General features: G+C 42.0%; 1 protein-coding gene across 2 annotated transcripts in view; it reads left to right on the forward strand.

Annotated features, from left to right (window-relative positions):
- The window catches only part of gnai2b (guanine nucleotide binding protein (G protein), alpha inhibiting activity polypeptide 2b), a 92574-nt gene that overhangs the window by 48873 nt on the left and 21280 nt on the right, over positions 1-22421 (forward strand). For both annotated transcript variants that reach the window (XM_029774525.1, XM_029774526.1), the window contains 2 exons: positions 16145-16187; positions 18490-18631. In XM_029774525.1, the coding sequence (XP_029630385.1) occupies positions 16145-16187; positions 18490-18631 (185 nt within the window). The remainder of the gene's footprint in view (positions 1-16144; positions 16188-18489; positions 18632-22421) is intronic.

Genomic DNA, 22421 nt, shown 5'->3' on the forward strand with positions numbered 1-22421 from the left:
ATGAAAATAAGAATGTGTTTTTAATCTGACTTGCCTAGTTAAATAAAGGTGTAAAAAAAAAAAAAAAAAATTGGCAAATCGGTGTCCAAAAATACCGATTACCGATTGTTATAAAAACTTGAAATCGGCCCTAATTAGTCGGCCATTCCGATTAATCGGTCGACCTCTATTATAAATACATTTGAGTGATTGAACTGTGGTGTTAGTTAACCAATGAGAAGAAACAAAAAAAACATTTAAAAGAGAACAAAAATGTATCTGAGATGACATTGTGTTCTCATTGACCTACATACAAGGGAAGTTAGCTACTTAGCTAGCTTGGTTCATTTAGGTAGACCTACATACAAGGTAAGTTAGCTACTTAGCTAGCTTGGTTCATTTAGGTAGACTTGTGCAAATGTTCACTTCAAGTGAACTCCTCTATGAGCATAGATCGAGGGCAAAACAAAAGCATGGTAGACTAGATATAATGTTAAATGTAAATGTAAATGTACTCTCAACAGTATAACAACAGTAAAGCCCCACTTTAAATATACAATCATTGTTGTCGATGCAATAGCCATGGCCTGTGGCTGAGTGCATTTTACAATTCATACCCTTTGAATCTTATTACATTAAGTGTACCATCTGCCTCACACAACACATCTCTCTCTCTAACACACACACACACACACTGTCCCCTCCTGCCTCTATGTAAGGGGCTAATAAAGGATGAAGTGATCTCAGCCGGAGGGACACAGTGAATTAGCGTCCTATCTCCACTCTGTTATCCAGTCACGTAGCTGCTCCATCCCTCCATCCTGGAGCGTTACCATGGAGATTACCATAGTGACAACTTCAAACACACAGTATCAAACCAAACAGTCATCTAAGTTATCTGAACGGTGTTGCTCCCTTTCCTTATCAATGTGTAGTGATGATACACTGAACTGTTGAAGCCTAGAGAGGAAAGACATTTCAATCAGCAGTTGCTTATTTTTCTCTGGCAATAGACACTAAAATCTTCAGTCCGAAATGGATAAAGAACTTTTTATACATGTATGTTGTATGCCAATATATTTGATTTCCTTCATTTGGTTTGGCTCATCACTGTTTTTGTGCTTTGGCTTACTTCTCTAATTGACTAGAACTGGGGAATACTTCTGTGAATGCAGATGTCATGATTATAACAATGAAAGACCTGACACTACTACGTGAACTTAGTAAACCATGTAATGGGTTACACCTGTGTATGGCAGCTTTTGTTTCTTCCCGTTAATAATTCTTACATTGTCTGCTCTGAGTTATAATGTGATTCCCTTAGTGAGCTGAATAGCAGTCGGTAGTGTGTACTGTTTGTTTAATATGGCACAGCCTTTAGTAAATTCATCCTTTCACCTGTGTTCAATTTAAGCACCCTGTTTTTATTGCCTCATAACTCTGTGATGATAAGCTGCTCAGCTGTAATTGATTAATCTTGTGTACATCATACTGTAACAAGAATAACCTCTTTCCTCCTGGTGATTGAGCTTTGTTTCGCCTATTAATAAGCTGAGCTGAGGTGAGCAGAGGTGAGCTGACACCCAGAATAAATAACTGGATTGTTATTCTGTGGCATCACTCAGGGATTCATTACAGGACTGCTATAGTATGCCATTAGGAGATATTATGAGAGTAAACCTGGCCATCAGAGAGAACCTGTTAGTTATCCACCCTGCACACTAGCTGCTAAATGTTTTGTCTTGAAAGGACCACAGGCAATGCTTGTTTTCTATGGGTCAGGTATTCCTCTCTGTGTCATGTTGTGTTTCTCATCGTGCATCTATAGTACATTTACATATTAGCAGATGTCCTTATCCAGAGTGACTTACAGTAGTGAGAGCATACATTTTTGTACTGGTCCCCCGTGGGAATCAAATTCACAACCATGGCACTGCTCTACCAACTGAGCCACACAAATCCATAGTCTATCTGTACCATGACAGAAGTTTTGTAGAATTTTCATTTATTTTTGCTTGCTCATTGCTAGGTAGTCCTGAGCGATTAACCGAAAGTTTGGTTATTTTCCGTTTTTTAAACAACTTATTGACCGACGTTGGTTCAATTATTTGAATTCAATTTTTCTTTTTCTCCCCCTTATTTTCTGTGAGCTCAATGTGTACATTGCACAGTTTCTCTAGAACTGTGCGATGTAGTAGGGAGTTGTAGTTTCCAACAGGTCAATATTCTACATAGTTTAGTGCATAAAATGTAGTAATTAACTACAGTGACCATATTCCATTGCGCATCTACTTGTCCGGTCTGTGCTTCTTTTAGGACTGCTAAGGAATAGACAAGAATGGGAGATTGTGAGGTCATATAGAGGGCATCTGTTGCTTAGCGAGGCATCTCTACCTGAAAATACATGATCTAAGTGATTGTTAGTTGGTATTCAGCAGTCATAAGTATGCTACTAAAATAGTGATTTTTATCAGACTAGCATAGGCTGCAGCTCTATAGAGATGAGATGATGACTTGGAATGAAATAATAAAGTCATCAAATGTAATATACACAACTAAAATATTTTATTAAAGTACTGTGAATAAATGACGGTTAATAAGTGATAAGCAGTAATGGGCAGTCACTACCATCATTAATTGTTTTATTCTGTGTTGTTGCAGCATTGAACCCACATAATGCATAATGCATTTCATGTTTTAAAAAATTATGGAACCGAAACCAAACCAATCTCAAAAAGCACTAATCACTCTGCACTATTGCCAGGTAGAGTGAAGCATTTATATTGGTCGCGTTTTAGAGCAATCATGGGGCTGAGCAAACGGAATCCTGTATGTGTGCCCTCATTCACTTCCTGCCGTTCACAGAGACAAGCAGAACATAATGTAATCATTATACTGTATACTCATTCACTTCCTGCTGTTCACAGAGATAAGCAGAACATAATGTAATCATTATACTGTATGCTCATTCACTTCCTGCTGTTCACAGAGACAAGCAGAACATAATGTAATCATTATACTGTATACTCATTCACTTCCTGCTGTTCACAAAGACAAGCAGAACATAATGTAATCATTATACTGTATACTCATTCACTTCCTGCTGTTCACAGAGACAAGCAGAACATAATGTAATCATTATACTGTATACTCATTCACTTCCTGCCATTCACAGAGACAAGCAGAACATAATGTAATCATTATACTGTATACTCATTCACTTCCTGCTGTTCACAGAGACAAGCAGAACATAATGTAATCATTATACTGTATACTCATTCACTTCCTGCTGTTCACAGAGACAAGCAGAACATAATGTAATCATTATACTGTATACTCATTCACTTCCTGCCATTCACAGAGACAAGCAGAACATAATGTAATCATTATACTGTATGCGTAGCGCAAGGCCAATTTGTCCCCCACCTCTGCTCTGCGTTCCAGTAACACAGCTCATTTACCCAAGCCAATTCATGCTCAGAGTAAAGACAAACATGTTTCTATAGTTTACCCAGTGAAATATTAACAGGCTGAATTCTAGGCAAGAAGGTGACCTTCGTGGAATGTGTACAGAGATTCTCGTCTCAGATGTCGTCGTCCCCATTTTTCCCCTACTAAGTATATTTTGTACTCAGGTCACCTCCAGTGTTGTCTTATTTATCTTTCTACTTTGCATTTGTCACAACGAAGCCAACCAGAAGCAACAGGGTGAAGGTAGACAGACTACACAGTCTCTAAAGTAGTCTCTATTCCTGCACAGATAGAGGAAAGAGGGATGAAAACATAGTCTAGTGTTGATAATCTGATAAAGACTATTTTATTTATTTATTTCACCTTTATTTAACCAGGTAGGCTAGTTGAGAACAAGTTCTCATTTGCAACTGCGACCTGGCCAAGATAAAGCAAAGCAGTTCGACACATACAACAACACAGAGTTACACATGGAATAAACAAAACATACAGTCAATATTACAGTAGAACAAAAGAAAACAGAAAGTCTATATACAGTGAGTGCAAATGAGGTAAGTTAAGGCAATAAATAGGCCATGGTGGCGAAGTAATTACAATATAGCAATTAAACACTGAAATGGTAGATGTGCAGAAGATGAATGTGCAAGTAGAGATACTGGGGTGCAAAGGAGCAAGATAAATAAATAAATACAGTATGGGGATGAGGTAGGTAGATAGATGGGCTGTTTACAGATGGGCTATGTACAGGTGCAGTGATCTGTGAGCTGCTCTGACAGCTGGTGCTTAAAGCTAGTGAGGGAGATATGAGTCTCCAGCTTCAGAGATTTTTGCAGTTCGTTCCAGTCATTGGCAGCAGAGAACTGGAAGGAAAGACGACCAAAGGAGGAATTGGCTTTGGGGGTGACCAGTGAGATATACCTGCTGGAGCACGTGCTACGAGTGGGTGCTGCTATGGTGACCAGTGAGCCTAGACAGGGTATGATATGAGCTGTGTGGACTAGAATATATCAGCACACGTATGATGCGCGTTTTAGATGAGAGGAGCTTCTAGAGGAATTGTGAAGCTAATGTGTGTAGTCAGTGTGTTTGTGTGTGTAACGTTGTCTACATTTACTAGTATGTTTCCTTGTGTCATGTGTTAGTGTGTTTTTCTGGCAAGTCATAGCAACAACCTCTCTCCGTATATTTCATTCTCCACACCGCATCTCTCCGTATCTCTCATTCTCCACACCGCCTCTCTCCGTATATCTCATTCTCCACACCGCCTCTCTCCGTATATCTCATTCTCCACACCGCCTCTCTCCGTATCTCTCATTCTCCACACCGCATCTCTCCGTATATTTCATTCTCCACACCGCCTCTCTCCGTATCTCTCATTCTCCACACCGCATCTCTCCGTATATCTCATTCTCCACACCGCTTCTCTCCGTATATCTCATTCTCCACACCGCCTCTCTCCGTATCTCTCATTCTCCACACCGCATCTCTCCGTATATCTCATTCTCCACACCGTCTCTCTCCGTATCTCTCATTCTCCACACCGCATCTCTCCGTATATTTCATTCTCCACACCGTCTCTCTCCGTATCTCTCATTCTCCACACCGCCTCTCTCCGTATATTTCATTCTCCACACCGTCTCTCTCCGTATCTCTCATTCTCCACACCGCATCTCTCCGTATATCTCATTCTCCACACCGCATCTCTCCGTATATCTCATTCTCCACACCGCTTCTCTCCGTATATCTCATTCTCCACACCGCATCTCTCCGTATATCTCATTCTCCACACCGCATCTCTCCGTATATCTCATTCTCCACACCGCATCTCTCCATATCTCTCATTCTCCACACCGCATCTCTCCGCATATCTCATTCTCCACACCGCCTCTCTCCGTATATCTCATTCTCCACACCGCCTCTCTCCGTATATCTCATTCTCCACACCGCCTCTCTCCGTATATCTCATTCTCCACACCGCCTCTCTCCGTATATCTCATTCTCCACACCGTCTCTCTCCATATCTCTCATTCTCCACACCGCCTCTCTCCGTATATCTCATTCTCCACACCGCATCTCTCCGTATATCTCATTCTCCACACCGTCTCTCTCCGTATATCTCATTCTCCACACCGCCTCTCTCCGTATATCTCATTCTCCACACCGCTTCTCTCCGTATATCTCATTCTCCACACCGCTTCTCTCCGTATATCTCATTCTCCACACCGCATCTCTCCATATCTCTCATTCTCCACACCGCATCTCTCCGTATCTCTCATTCTCCACACCGTCTCTCTCCGTATATCTCATTCTCCACACCGTCTCTCTCCGTATATCTCATTCTCCACACCGCCTCTCTCCGTATATCTCATTCTCCACACCGCCTCTCTCCGTATATCTCATTCTCCACACCGCCTCTCTCCGTATATCTCATTCTCCACACCGCTTCTCTCCGTATATCTCATTCTCCACACCGCATCTCTCCGTATCTCTCATTCTCCACACCGCATCTCTCCGTATCTCTCATTCTCCACACCGTCTCTCTCCGTATATCTCATTCTCCACACCGCCTCTCTCCGTATATCTCATTCTCCACACCGCATCTCTCCGTATATCTCATTCTCCACACCGCATCTCTCCATATCTCTCATTCTCCACACCGCATCTCTCCGTATATCTCATTCTCCACACCGCCTCTATAACTTGATGAAGCCAGAGTGAAATTGTGAGATAGAATTTTGTGTAATGTCACTGCTGAATCCAACTATATGCCTTTGTGTCAGACTGCATCAGCTATCAGCTTTGACTTGCGCAACTATGAGATATTGAGTAGTATCATGAGTAGTACTGTGTTAGTGTTACCATAGAAACATCCATTTCTGTTAGCTGATTTTTACATAATACATTTTGCACTAAATATGGACCCACTGGGGCGTTCCTGAGACAATTCAGTAAAACTTCAAGTTACCACATTTAGGTAATGGAACAACATGCTTTATAATTTATAAAGGGAAAGGAAGTAGTAAGTTATTCACCAGATCGTACTATTATTTTGGTTCAATGCAGTATGAACCCAGCAGCCAGACTTCCACTATAAAGCCAGAGATTTGGCCCTGTGGCTCACTAGAAATTCCTGTCGTGAAGTAAAAAAATCCACAATTTTAGGACTGTTTTTATCGTTATTCAAACAGACTCTGAGAGCTGCCATTTCATTGCTGCTCTCTGTGTGTTTTTATCTGAGAACGGTAGAGTTTTCTAGCATGGCTGTGTTTGGCCTATTCTGTCACCACGGTCTGTCCCTTCAGATCAATACATCATTCTCCATGGTCACCCCTACACTCCCTGCCCAAATACCCATACAGACTCATTGAGTACGCTACATTACCACCAAACCACTCAGCAGGATTAGGGCCAAGACTCTCCAGCCTGAGAGAAGCCTCGGTACGGTACGGTAGTGAAAGCCAAGAGGTTTGAGTGCATCTTTAGGATTGAGAGCTTATTCAAATTAAAGAGGAACAGTAGGTTGTCTGGATTTATTGCTCTTCTCTCTCCTGCTTCTCGGTACTCTATTTTTAGGCCACTCATCAAATCAACAGATGGAGTTAGATACCAAGGCAGTCCTAAATGGACTTGGCCTCAGGGATGTGCTTACTTCAATCAGTTATTTCCCATTACCTGTCCCAAAGTCAGTAACATATTTGTTTTCTGGTGATTTAGTCAGTCATTCAGTCCGTGCCTCAATCCATGGTCTTGAATTAGTATTTGAGGATGGTGAAAGAGGTCACCAGCTCTAAAACAGCTGAGTCTGAACCCACAATTCAGCTTGCATTAGATCCTGCCCTTCCTCTGCGTCTGTCAGCACACACAAACGGAATGGCTTGTCATGTTGGCACTGATAGAGGTGGAATTAGCTTTTTATAAGTGTGAGAAAATCTCTCGCTAATTCTCTAACTCTGTCTCTACCTCCCTCTCAGGAAGGTGTGTGTGTGTGTGTGTGTGTGTGTGTGTGTGTGTGTGTGTGTGTGTGTGTGTGTGTGTGTGTGTGTGTGTGTGTGTGTGTGTGTGTGTGTGTGTGTGTGTGTGTGTGTGTGTGTGTGTGTGTGTGTGTCAGGGCCAGGGCCAGGGCTGGTAGAGTGCTGCTGGTCCCTCTGGGCTGTTTGTCAGGGTAGGGCTTGATGTACTGTGACTGGGCCAGGTCAGGTGGAGCACGGGGACACAACATGGTGGCACAGCGCTGGCAGTACAGGGACACGACACAGTGGAACAGGGCTATCAGTACAGGGACACAACACGGTGGCACAGGGCTGTCAGTACAGGGACACAACTTGGGTTGAACATTTTGGTGAATATTCAGAGGTGGAAACTTTCCGTGGGAATTAACGGGAATATATGGGAATTAACGGAAATATATGTCAATTAATATTAATACCATTTAAATGTAGGTGTTTTTTGCATTGGATATATTTACCATATTATATGGAGACAGAAACATAAACCTTTTACCTTATCATAAGTAGACATAATTGCAAATGAATAAATCCTTCCAATATAAATTTTTTAAAACAATTTAGTTATGAATTGAACTTTAATTAAATGAGTTGACTCTTCACATGCGATGATTTCACTGAACATCAAAAGAAAGGGAATATTGTATGATCCCCAATGATCCATCGCATCTCCCAAAAACATTTTCAACATACAGTTGAAGTCGGAAGTTTACATACACTTAGGTTGGAGTCATTAACCTGTTTGGGGTAGGGGGCAGTATTTTCACATCCGGATGAAAAGCGTGCCCAAAGTAAACTGCCTGCTACTAAAGCCCAGAAGCTAGGATATGCATATCATTAGTAGATTTGGATAGAAAACACTCTGAAGTTCCTAAAACTGTTTGAATAATGTCTGTGAGTATAACAGAACTTATTTGGCAGGCGAAACCTCGAGCACAATCCATCCAGGGGAAAAGAAAATTGAGCTCAATGTGTTTTCCAATACAGTTGAAGTCGGAGGTGTCACAAATTGCTAGGAGTGGTGGTAGGAGTCAGGCGCAGAGAGCAGAGGTAAGGAAATAATGGATTTATTATATAAAACGGTCAACGCCAACACAACAGGCGCGTGAACAAAATGACCAACCCAGTAATAACGGGCACACAGTCCGGAAAGAAAATCAAGGCGAATAGCCAGCACATCCAAAAAGCACACTGACATAAAATTTGTGCGGGCTACGCAGGCTTAAATAAACACAAATCAAGACACTCAAATAGGGAACAGGTGCAACCAATAAGACATACAAACAGAAAAGGAAAAAAGGATCAGCGGCGGCTAGTAGGCCAGCGACGACGAGCGCCGCCCGAGCAGGCAGGGGAGCCACCTTCGGTGGGATTCGTGACAGGAGGTTTACATACACTTAGGTTGGAGTCATTAAAACTCGTTTTTCAACCACTCCACAAATGTCTTGTTAACAAACTATAGTTTTGGCAAGTCGGTTAGGACATCTACTTTATGCATGACACAAGTCATTTTTCCAACAATTGTATACTGACAGATTATTTCACTTATAATTCACTGTATCACAATTCCAGTAGGTCAGAAGTTGACTGTGCCTTTAAACAGCTTGGGAATTCCAGAAAATGATGTCATGGCTTTAGAAGCTTCTGATAGGCTAATTGACATAATTTGAGTCAATTGGAAGTGTATCTGTTGATGTATTTCAAGGCCTACCTTCAAACTCAGTGCCTCTTTGCTTGACATCATGGGAAAATCAAAATAAATCAGCCAAGACCTCAGAAAAAGAATTGTAGACCTCCACAAGTCTGGTTCATCCTTGGGAGCAATTTCCAAATGCCTGAAGGTACCATGTTCATCTGTACAAAAAATAGTACGCAAGTATAAACATCATAGGACCACGTAGCCGCCATACCGCTCAGGAAGGAGACGTGTTCTGTCTCCTAGAGATGAACGTACTTTGGTGCGAAAAGTGCAAATAAATCCAAGAACAACAGTAAAGGACCTTGTGAAGATGCTGGAGGAAACGGGTACAAAAGTATATATATCCACAGTAAAATAAGTCCTATATCGACATAACCTGAAAGGCTGCTCAGCAAGAAGTCACTGCTCCAAAACTGCCATAAAAAAAGCCAGACTACGGTTTGCAACTGCACATGGGGACAAAGATCGCACTTTTTGGAAAAATGTCCTCTGGTCTGATGAAACAAAAATAGAACTGTTTGGCCATAATGACCATCATTATGTTTGGAGGAAAAAGGGGAAGCTTGCAAGCCGAAGAACACCATCCCAACCGTGAAGCACGGGGGTGGCAGCATCATGTTGTGGGGGTGCTTTGCTGCAGGAGGGACTGGTGCACTTCACAAAATAGATGGCATCATGAGGCAGGAAAATGATGTGGATGTATTGAAGCAACATCTCAAGACATCAGCCAGGAAGTTAAAGATTGGTCGCAAATGGGTCTTCCAAATGGACAATGACCCCAAGCGTACTTCCAAAGTTGTGGCAAAATGGCTTAAGGACAACAAAGTTAAGGTATTGTAGTGGCCATCACAAAGCCCTGACCTCAATCCCATAGAAAATGTGTGGGCAGAACTGAAAAAGTGTGTGCGAGCAAGGAGGCCTACAAACCTGACTCAGTTACACCAACTCTGTCAAGAGGAATGGGCCAAATTCAACCAACTTATTGTGGGAAGCTTGTGGAAGGGTACCCGAAACGTTTGACCCAAGTTAAACCTTTTAAAGGCAATGCTACCAAATACTAATTGAGTGTAACTTCTGACCCACTGGGAATGTGATGAAAGAAATAAAAGCTGAAATAAATCATTCTCTCTACTATTATTCTGACATTTCACATTCTTAAATTAAAGTGGTGATCCTCACTGACCTAAAACAGGGAATTTTTTACTTGGATTAAATGTCAGGAATTGTGAAAAACTGAGTTTAAATGTATTTGGCTAAGGTGTATGTAAACTTCCGATTTCAACTGTATATAAGGTTCCACAGTTGACAGTGCATGTCAGAGCAAAAACCAAGCCATGAGGTCAAAGGAATTGTTCTTAGAGCTCCGAGACAAGATTATGTCGAGCCACAGATCTGGGGAAGGGTACAAAAAAAATTTGCAGCGTTGAAGGTCCCGAAGAACACAATGGCCTCCATCATTCTTAAACGGGAAAAGTTTGACTGTCAGGTGTGTGCGTACTGGTAGCGAAGTCAGGTGCAGGAGAGCAGAGATTTGTGAACAGGCGCACACTTTATTGAGGCAAAAGTGCAAAATGCGCAAAACAGTCACAATAATTATGTTTAACAATAAACATCTTCGTGAAATACCACAGGGAAAAAACAAACCAATCTGGCGCATCAACAACAAACACGTAACACAAACAATCTTACACAAAGACATGATGGGGAACAGAGGAATAAATACATGTAGATTGATTAGGGAATGAAAACCATGAGTGCAGGGAACAAGACAAAACAAATGGATACATGAAAAATGGAGCGGCGATGGCTAGAAAGCCGGTGACGTCGACCGCCGAACGCCGCCCGAACAAGGAGAGAAGCCGACTTCGGCGGAAGTCGTGACATTGACACCACCAAGACTCTTCCTAGAGCTGGCTGCCCAGCCAAACTGAGCAATCGGGGTAGAAGGTCCTTGGTCAGGGAGGTGCCCAATAAACCGATGGTCATTCTGACAGCTCCAGAGATCCTCTGTGGAGATGGAGAACCTTCCAGAAGGACAACCATCTCTGCAGCACTCCATCAATCATGCCTTTATGGTAGAGTGGCCAGACGGAAGCCACTCCTCAGTAAAAGGCACATGACAGCCCGCTTGGAGTTTGTCAAAAGGCACCTAAAGGACTCTCAGACCATGAGAAACAAGATTCTCTGGTCTGATGAAACCAAGATTGAACTCTTTGGCATGAATGCCAAGCATCACGTCTGGAGGAAACCTGGCACCATCCCTACGGTGAAGCATGGTGGTGGCAGCATCATGCTGTGGGGATGTTTTTCAGATGCAGGGACTGGGAGACTAGTCAGGATCGAGGGAAAGATGAACGGAGCAAAGTACAGAGAGATCCTTGATGGAAACCTGCTCCAGAGCACTCAGGACCTCAGACTGGGATGAAGGTTCACCTTCCAACAGGACAAAGACCCTAAGCAGACAGCCAAGACAACGCAGGAGTGGCTTCAGGACACGTCTCTGAATGGCCTTGAGTGGCCCAGCCAGAGCCAGGACTTGAACCCGATCAGACATCTCTGGAGAGACCTGAAAATAGCTGTGCAAGCTCCCTAAACACATGTTTGCCATGCTTGTAGCGCTATACCTAAGAAGACTCGAGGCTGTAATCACTGCCAAAGGTGCTTCAACAAAGTACAGGGTAAAGAGTCTGAATACTTATGTAAATGTGATATTTTGCATCTTCCTACAAATAATTGTCTTTGCCTACTGAAAGCATGAGTCTCTGTGCACAGGACTTTTTCTGTGGTTACTGTAATGACTGAGATCAAACAATGACACTCAATTACACACTCACCAATGACGTATACAAAACATGTGTGTATGTCTATGCCTCATTCTCACACGCACGCACGCATGCACGCACGCACGCACACACACACACACACACACACACACACACACACACACACACACATACACTCTTTAATGGCTTAATTATTCACATTCCTGTGTGCTAGCCAGGCAATGAATCAGTTTTTCATGAGTGTAGAGTACAGTATGTAGCTCTAAGCCCAGGTTATTAATACATCCATACAGAACAACCAATGCCTGGGAGACAGGCCATACCCATAACATATTTCATAAATGTGCAAAATGTTCTAAAAACCTGTTTACACTTTGTCATTATGGGGTATTGTGTGTAGATTGATGAGGATTTGTATTTATTTAATCAATTTTAGAATAAGGCTTTAACGTAACAAAATGTGGAAAAAGTCAAGGGGTCTGAATACTGAATGAATATAATCTGACCATCACCCCTGGTGAGACAAAACCGCATCTCGTCTTTTTGCCAGTCCTGTCTGGTCCAGCGACGGTGGGTTGTGCCCATAGGTGACATTGTTGCCGGTAATGTCTGGTGAGGACCTGCCTTACAACAGGCCTACAAGCCCTCAGTCCAGCTGCTTTTAGCCTATTGCGGACAGTCTGAGTACTGATGGAGGGATTGTGTGTTCCTGGTGTAACTCAGGCAGTTGTTGTTACCATCCAGACAAGTGAAAATGATGGTCAGTAAAGAAAACTTTAAGCTCGTTGCCCCTTGATAACCAGCACACTTCTGTATGTTGTAAAAACGTTACATGGTTGCTGCCCATATCATTGCATAGTGCAGAAAATACACAAGAGTTCAGGGGCCTTGCTTTAACAAAGTTAACCTTTTTCACTGTAGTGTACAAAACGTCTTTCAAGCTGTCAGGCATTCCCTTGGCAGCAAGAGCCTCTCGGTGGATGCTGCAGTGTACCCAAGTGGCGTCGGGAGCAACTGCTTGCACGCGCGTTACTGCTCCACTATGTCTCCCTGTCATGGCTTTTGCGCCATCAGTACAGATACCAACATGAGCAGCAGCTACGTTTGGCTACATACGAACCATTAGTGGAATTCCCACGAGAGAGAAACGCTTAATGTGATTGGATGTTAATTATTTGACTAGGCTACCTGTATTTGACATTGTGTTATTTTGCAGAACACTAGATGGTTTAATTTTATTTTTGGCAGTGAAACAAGGCTACTCAGGTGAGAAAAAAACCTCACCCAAATGTATAGCCCCGTTGGAAATACAAATGGACTGTTTGAAAATTTGAAGAAATAGAAGAAAATATATATATATTTTTAAGTGTGAATCACATTTTTATTTGGCGTACCCCTGACGGCATTGCGCGTACCCCTGACGGCATTGCGCGTACCCCTGACGGCATTGCGCGTACCCCTGACGGCATTGCGCGTACCCCTGCGGGTTTGGGAATACCTGGGTTATGTGATGCGCGAAAGACACTGCTGAATGTGGTGGCCAGTTGGAAGGCACGACTCATTCATTCTGCAGAACAGCAATGTTGGCCTATATGCCTACAGGATTGAGCTGTTGAGGATGGACGGCTTATTGGTGTGTTATCAACTTATTTCAACTATATTTTCCATTGCTAAAGCAGCTAATTGTCTTAATGGTCCTGTCTTTGTAGCTATGTTTTTATTTATTTTTCTTGGTACGGCATTGTATATTCCCCATGGGCTTTAAAGCGATGATTTTAAACATATATGGTTAATTAGAGGCTTTTAAAAATACAAAAAGCCCAAGTCATGCACGAGCACTGAGGCTGAGAACAATTGGTATTTATCAATGGTTTTCTCCTACCGCCGTGCGTATGATGCTCATAGAATTGTTTGATAAATCACCCTTTTTCTATGCTTACGAAAATTCCATTCTTAAGTAGTATTCTAGAATAGTTTCTACGCAATATTGATAAATGAGGCCCTTGGGATTTAGCAGAGTGTTTTCAATACTTCCTACAGAGAATCAGTAAGCAGAGATCTGTTGCTATGCAATGTGTTAACTTGCCATGAAATGGAATGCACTCCACTAGTCCCAGACGGACCCTTTATTAAAGTGGAAAATGCACTTTTAAATAAATAAACAATAGAATATGACCCCCACATCCTGGTCACTGAATGGAAACAATAATAGACTACCCTGGAGCCTCTGTAGAGAGAATTGTGTGGCAGGTTATGTGTTGTTGGAAGTTGTCAGGTAACTAGAGTTTGTACAGGAGAAACAGTCATGACAAGAGTCCTCCTTGCCGTTTTTCCTATTTTGTTGCATTACAACCTGTAATTTAAATAGATTTTTTATTTGGATTTAATGTAATGGACATACACAAAATAGTCCAAATTGTGAAGAAAGAAATTACTTGTTTAAAAACAAAAAATATATATATATATATACTGTTGAAGTTGGAAGTTTATGTACACTTAGGTTGGAGTCATTAAAACTCATTTTTCAACCACTCCACAAATTTCATGTCAACAAACTATAGTTTTGGCAAGTCGGTTAGGACATCTACTTTGTGTATGACACAAGTAATTTTTCCAACAATTGTTTACAGACAGATTATTTCACTTATAATTCACTGTATCACAATTCCAGTGGGTCAGAAGTTTACATACACTAAGTTGACTGTGCATTTAAACAGCTTGGAAAATTCCAGAAAATGATGTCATGGCTTTAGAAGCTTCTGATAGGCTAATTGACATAATTTGAGTCAATGGGAGGTGTACCTGTGGATGTATTTCAAGGCCTACCTTGAAGTGTCTCTTTGCTTGACATCATGGGAAAATCAAAAGAAATCAGCCAAGACCTCAGAAAAAAAATTATAGACCTCCACAAGTCTGGTTCATCCATGTGAAATTTCCAAATGCCTGAAGGTACTACGTTCATCTGTACAAACAACAGTACGCAAGTATAAATACCATGGGACCACGCAGCCGTCATACCGCTCAGGAAGGAGACGCGTTCTGTCTCCTAGAGATGAACGTACTTTGGTGCGAAAAGTGCAAATCAATCCCAGAACAACAGCAAAGGACCTTGTGAAGATGCTGGAGGACACAGGTACAGAAGTATCTATATCCACAGTAAAACGAGTCCTATATCGACATAACCTGAAATGCCGCTCAGCAAGGAAGAAGCCACTGCTCCAAAACCGCCATAAAAAGCCAGACTACGGTTTGCAACTGCACATGGGGACAAAGATCGCACTTTTTGGAGAAATGTCCTCTGGTCTGATGAAACAAAAATAGAACTGTTTGGCCATAATGACCATCGTTATGTTTGGAGGAAAAAGGGGGAGGCTTGCAAGCCGAAGAACACCATCCCAACCATGAAGCACGGGGTGGCAGCATCATGTTGTGGGGGTGCTTTGCTGCAGGAGGGACTGGTGCACTTCACAAAATAGATGGCATCATGAGGGAGGAAAATTATGTGGATATGTTGAAGCAACATCTCAAGACATCAGTCAGGAAGTTAAAGCTTGGTCGCAAATGGGTCTTCCAAATGGACAATGACCCCAAGCATACTTCCAAAGTTGTGGCAAAATGGCTTAAGGACAACAAAGTCAAGGTATTGTAGTGGTCATCACAAAGCCCTGACCTCAATCCCATAGAAAATTTGTGGACAGAACTGAAAAAGCGTGTGCGAGCAAGGAGGCCTACAAACCTGACTGTTACACCAGCTCTGTCAGGAGGAATGGGCCAAATTCAACCAACTTATTGTGGGAAGCTTGGGTCAGAAGTTAAACAATTTAAAGGCAATGCTACCAAATACTAATTGAGTGTATATAAACTTCTGACCCACTGGGAATGTGATGATAGAAATAAAAGCTGAAATAAATCATTCTCTCTACTATTATTCTGAATATTTCACATTCTTAAAATAAAGTGGTGATCCTAACTGACGTAAAACAGGGAATTTTTACTTTGTGTTTGTATATATATATATATATATATATCGATATATTGAAGTCGGAAGTTTACATACGTTGGAGTCATAAAAACTCGTTTTTCAACCACTCCACAAATTTATTCTTAACAAACTATAGTTTTGTCAAGTCAGTTTGGACATCTACTTTGTGCATGACACAAGTAATTTTTCCAACAATAATTCACTGTGTTTCCTGTTTCTTCTACAGGTGCCGGGGAGTCTGGGAAAAGCACCATCGTCAAGCAGATGAAGTGAGTTACAGAGAGCTGTAACAGATCAGGACATGTCATGACCTCTTTAATAGATGATGCCCTCTATCCTCTAGTGGTTTATTCAGTCCTAGTCCCAGTCCTTGTTGGATTGATCTACAATGCTACTGTACACTGCTGATCCAGAGCTGGCAAACAGTCAATCAGGCATGTTGAGCATAGGCATATTCATTTGCTTTTTAGGAAGACATATGGAGGGCAAATCTTCCTGTCTGTGGTAGTTGGGCTGGCTTCCTCGTGTCTTCCTACCCATAATTGTCTTTGGCTACTGATAGCATGAGTCTCTGTGCACAGGACTTTTACTGTGGTTACTGTAATGACTGGGATCAAACCATGACACTTAATTACACGCTCACCAATGACGTATACAAAACATATGTGTGTATGTCTATGCCTCATTCTCACACACACACACACACACACACACACACACACACACACACACACACACACACACTCCTTAATGGCTTAATTATTCACATTCCTGTAGGCTAGCCAGGCGATGAATCAGTTTTTCATGAGTGTAGAGTACAGAATGTAGCTCTAAACCCAGGTTGTTAATACAGCCATACAGAACAACCAATGCTTGGAAGACAGACCATACCCGTAACACAGCACAGCCTGCTCTGCTCTGAAGCACCAGCTCTGTCTCTTACCACAGAGATCATGTCAACATAAAAGCAGAGCAGGGAGAATGGTTGCCTTTTTTTTTTCAATAACACCTGTAGATAGAATTATAATATTTATTGTGTAACTAACTGGGTTAAATCCCAGTACTTTTCCTAGCCGCTAGTGTCAAGCTTACAAGCCTGTTTATTCATGAGATGATATTGGCTTATTCATGTCTTCGTCTTGGTGCTACTGTTCTCTTTCTGCACTGCATCCTGCATTCTGATGAAGTCTGGATGCTATCATCACACTGAAACACACACACATACACACACACTTAACATGCAGGGCATTCCCCTGTGCATGACAAGCTGAGGCATGGTCAGACACATCACTAATATGCAGAGGAGGTTTGCACAGGACTGCACTGACTGTCTGTATCAGCTGGTTGCCTAGCGGTTAGAACGTTGGGCTAGTTACTGAAAGGTTGCTGGTTCGAATACCAGAGCTGACAAGGTGTAAAATCTCTTTATGTGCCTTTGAGCAAGGCAATTAACCCTTACTTGCTCCAGGGGTGCTGTACTACTGAAGCTGACCTTGTAAAACAACACATTTCACTGCACCTATCTGGTGTATGTGACAATAAATACATTTATTATTATCATCTTAGAGTAACTAGCCGTTCTACCAAACGTTACGGTCATTGATTGAACACACAAACTCTTAGCAGCTAGAAGTCCTAACATATTGAGCACATTTAACACTGTATGAAATACATAACCTGTCAACCATACTGCCCAATGACTGTATATATGAATGGACAAAGCCATGGATCACGTGACATCATGTATAACTATGTGAAGACTCAATAGAGTATTGAAGCTAAATTAAGTCTGTTAAGATGGTGTCTCAAGGGGACATAACATGCTCAGTTTGAGCTACTCCAGGAAGTGACGTTACAGGCCAGCTCAGTGCTGCCCCCTCATATAAGTCAAATTATATGCCGACCTGGGTACTGCAGGCTACCATTAGCAACACAATTATCCTTAGAACTTCTTCTGGGTGCGACTTTAAAATAATCGGTTAAAGTACATACATTTGGTGTATTAGAAGCAATTATTGGTCCCATGATTATCTTTGCAACATTTTTTAATTTACAAGAAGATTGACCACAAAGATTGAAATTTTTCCATTCACTATAATGGGGGATCCTGTTTTCTGCTAACAATGCCTGCAGTACCGCGGCCGGTCTTGAACCTCTGTGGCTTCAATTATTATTATTATTTTTACATTTAACCTTTATTTAACTAAGCATGTCAGTTAAGAACAAATTCTTATTTACAATGACAGCCTACCCCGACCAAACCCTGACGAAACTGGGCCAATTGTGCGCCGCCCTATGGGACTCCCGATCACGGCCGGATGTGATACAGCCTGGATTTGAGCAAGGGACCGTAGTGACGCCTCTTGCACTGAGATGCAGTGCCTTAGCCCGCTGCGCCACTCGGGAGCACCAATGTGAGGGGGCAGTCGTTCTCCCCTGATGCTGCCCAAGCACCTTTTTAAACCCCCGTTCTCCACCTGTCCTCCTTTTGTCTTAGTAGCATTTGTGCCCCTTTCTATTCCTCACTTGAGTGACATCAGAAGAATGCTCAGGTGTGTTCTTCTTCATCAGGATCATCCATGAGGATGGCTACTCAGAAGACGAGTGTAAGCAGTACAGGGCTGTGGTCTACAGCAACACCATCCAGTCCATCATGGCTATCATCAAGGCCATGGGCAACCTCAAGATCGACTACACAGAGGCCTCCAGAGAGGTAAGACACATACACACACACACACACACACACACACACACACACACACACACACACACACACACACACACTTGGGCATGTATGTTAGGCTCCTCTATTTCTGAGTCAGATGATTAGAGAAGAGGTACAGCTTTGCTTCTACACATCCACTAAAGCTCTTGAGTAACAATGTCCTGGGCACTGAAGTCAAGGTTAGTCACTATAATCCATGACCTCATGAAGCCAAGGTTAGTCACTATAATCCATGACCTCATGAAGCCAAGATTAGTCACTATCATCCATAACCCCATGATGTCAAGGTTAGTCACTATCATCCATAACCCCATGAAGTCAAGGTTAGTCACTATCACCCTCCATAACCCCATGAATCAAGGTTAGTCACTGTCATCCATCACCCCATGAAGTCAAGGTTAGTCACTATCATCCATAACCCCATGAAATCAAGGTTAGTCACTGTTATCCATAACCCCATGAAATCAAGGTTAGTCACTGTTATCCATAACCCCATGAAGTCAAGGTTAGTCACTGTTATCCATAACCCCATGAATCAAGGTTAGTCACTATCATCCATAACCCCATGAATCAAGGTTAGTCACTGTTATCCATAACCCCATGAATCAAGGTTAGTCACTGTCATCCATAACCCCATGCCCGGTCCAAGAAGCCATTACATGCAGTCACACAGTTTGAAAAGAACGCCAACTTCCGCTAATAGGAGACTGTTCTTACCATCATGTAACCGTTGACATACACCCCCCCCCAAAGAAAACTGAATAACACAAGTATTTTTCTACAAGCACTGACTTTGCTTACCATACCTACCCATCCTATCTTAATCTATTATATTTTACTATACCTACCCATCCTACCTTATCTTACTATACCTACCAATCCTATCTTATCCTATCTTATCTTACTATACCTACCAATCCTATCTTATCCTATCTTATCTTACTATACCTACCAATCCTATCTTATCCTATCTTATCTTACTATACCTACCAATCCTATCTTATCCTATCTTATCATACTATACCTACCCATCCTATCTTATTCTATCTTATCTTACTATACCTACCAATCCTATCTTATCCTATCTTATCATACTATACCTACCCATCCTATCTTATTCTATCTTATCTTACTATACCTACCAATCCTATCTTATCCTATCTTATCATACTATACCTACCCATCCTATCTTATTCTATCTTATCTTACTATACCTACCCATCCTATCTTATTCTATCTTATCATACTATACCTACCTATTCTATCTTATCTTACTATACCTACCAATCCTATGACTGGAACGAATTGCAAAAATCACTGAAGTTGGAGACTTATATCTCCCTCACTAACTTTAAGCGTCAGCTGTCAGACCAGCTTACCGATCGCTACAGCTGTAAATAGCCCATCCAACCAACTACCTACCTCATCCCCATATTTGTTTTTGTTTTTCTGCTCTTTTGCACACCAGTATTTCTACTTGCACATCCTCATCTGCACATCTATCACTCCAGTGTAAATTGCTAAATTGTAATTACTTCGCTACTATGGCCTATTTATTGCCTTACCTCCTTACTTCATTTGCACACACTCTATACAGATTTTTCTATTGTGTTATTGACTGTACGTTTGTTTATCCCATGTGTAACTTTGTGTTGTTGTTTTTGTCGCACTGCTGCTTTGCTTTATCTTGGCCAGGTCGCAGTTGTAAATGAGAACTTGTTCTCAACTGGCCTACCTGGTTAAATAAAAGTGAAATAAAATAAATAAAAAATCTTATCTTACTATACCAACCAATCCTATCTTATCCTACTATACCTTTACAAAATACTATACCTCTCCTTATCAGAAAAGAGCTATTGGCCAACTGAGGCCACATGTTGCTCGTAAAGTTCTGTCCTGACTCTCCTGTAAAACTCCCCCTTGAGCCTTATCTCCATGTGCTTGTGGAACAGACATGGTTTCTCAGGCAGGTACTGGTGGTGGTAGGGGAAGCTGGCCATGTATAGGGACTTCCAGTAGCACTCACAATGCCAGATCTCTGAGAAACTTGGGAGGTCTTGACCTAGTCACACAAAACCAGTTCTAGATGCACAGTGCCTTCAGAACGTATTCAGACCCCTTGACTTTTTCCACATTTTGTTACGTTACCACTTTATTCTAAAATTGATTAAATTGTATTTTTCCCCCTCATCAATTTACACACAATACCCCATAATGACAAAGCAAAAACAGGTTTTTAGAAATGTTTGCACATTTATATATATTTTTTAATGAAATATTACATTTACATAAGTATTCAGACCCTTTACTCAGTACTTTGTTGAAATACCTTTGGCAGCGATTACAGCATAGAGTCTTCTTGGATATGACGCTACAAGCTTGGCACACCTGTATTTGGGGAGTTTCTCCCATTCTTCTCTGCAGAGCCTTTCAAGCTCTGTCAGGTTGAATGGGGAGCGTTGCACAGCTATTTTCAGGTCTCTCCAGAGATGTTCAATCGGGTTCAAGTCCAGGCTCTGGCTGGGCCACTCAAGGACATTCTAAGACTTTTTCCGAAGCCACTACTGCGTTATCTTGGCTGTGTGCTTAGGGTCGTTGTCCTGTTGGAAGGTGAACCTTTGCCTCAGTCAGGTCCTGAGCGCTCTGTAGCAGGTTTTCATCAAGGACCTCTCTGTTCTTTGCTCCGTTCATCTTTGCCTCGTTCCTGACTAGTCTTCCAGTCCCTGCATCTGAAAAACATCCCCACAGCATGATGCTGCCACTACCATGCTTCACTGTAGGGATGGTGCCAGGTTTCCTCTGGCATTCAAGCCAAAGAGTTCAATCTTGGTTTCATCAGACCAGAGAATCTTGTTTCTCATGGTCTGAGAGTCTTTAGGTGCCTTTTGGCAAACTCCAGGCGATCTGTCTTGTGCCTTTAACTGATGAGTGGCTTCCGTCTGGCCACTCTAAGGCCTAATTGCTGAAGTGCTGCAGAGATGATTGTCCTTCTGGAAGGTTCTCCCATCTCCACAGAAGAACTCTAGAGCTCTGTCAGAGTGACCATCGTGTTCTTGGTCACCTCCCTGACCAAGGCCCTTCTCCCCCGATTGCTCAGTTTGGCCGGGCGGCCAGCTCTAGGAAGAGTCTTGGTGGTTCTAAACTGTTTCAATTTAAGAGTGATGGAGGCCACTGTGCTCTTGGGGACCTTCAATGCTGCAGACATTTTTTGGTACCCTTCCCCAGATCTGTGCCTCGACACAATCCTGTCTCGGAGCTCTACGGACAATTCCTTCGACCTCATGGCTTGGTTTTTGCTCTGACTTGCTCTGTCAACTGTTGGACCTTATATAGACAGGTGTGTGCCTTTCCAAATCATGTCCAATCAATTGAATTTACCACGGGTGGACTCCAATCAAGTTGTATAAACATCTCAAGGATGATCAATGGAAACAGGATGCACCTGAGCTCAATTTCGAGTCTCATCGCAACGGGTCTGAATACTTTGTCAATATGGGGTATTGTGTGTAGATTGCTGAGGATTTTTTTAAATCCATTTTAGAATAAGGCTGTAACTTAACAAAATGTGGAAAAAGTCAAGGGGTCTGAATACTTTCCGAAGGCACTGTACCTAAATGCGTTCTATAAATGGATGTTGAGAAATACACAAAAATAAACAACGAACCAAATCCTGGTAAGAATGTACTATTTAATTGTAACCATTGATTATGATAGGAAAATACTGATGTCCCTGTGCCATCCATGGTATGGACTGGTTAAATTGCTGGGTATTGAAGTT

The sequence above is a fragment of the Salmo trutta genome, chromosome 14 (genome assembly GCF_901001165.1).
Source record: "Salmo trutta chromosome 14, fSalTru1.1, whole genome shotgun sequence".
In the NCBI taxonomy this organism is placed as follows: domain Eukaryota; kingdom Metazoa; phylum Chordata; class Actinopteri; order Salmoniformes; family Salmonidae; genus Salmo; species Salmo trutta.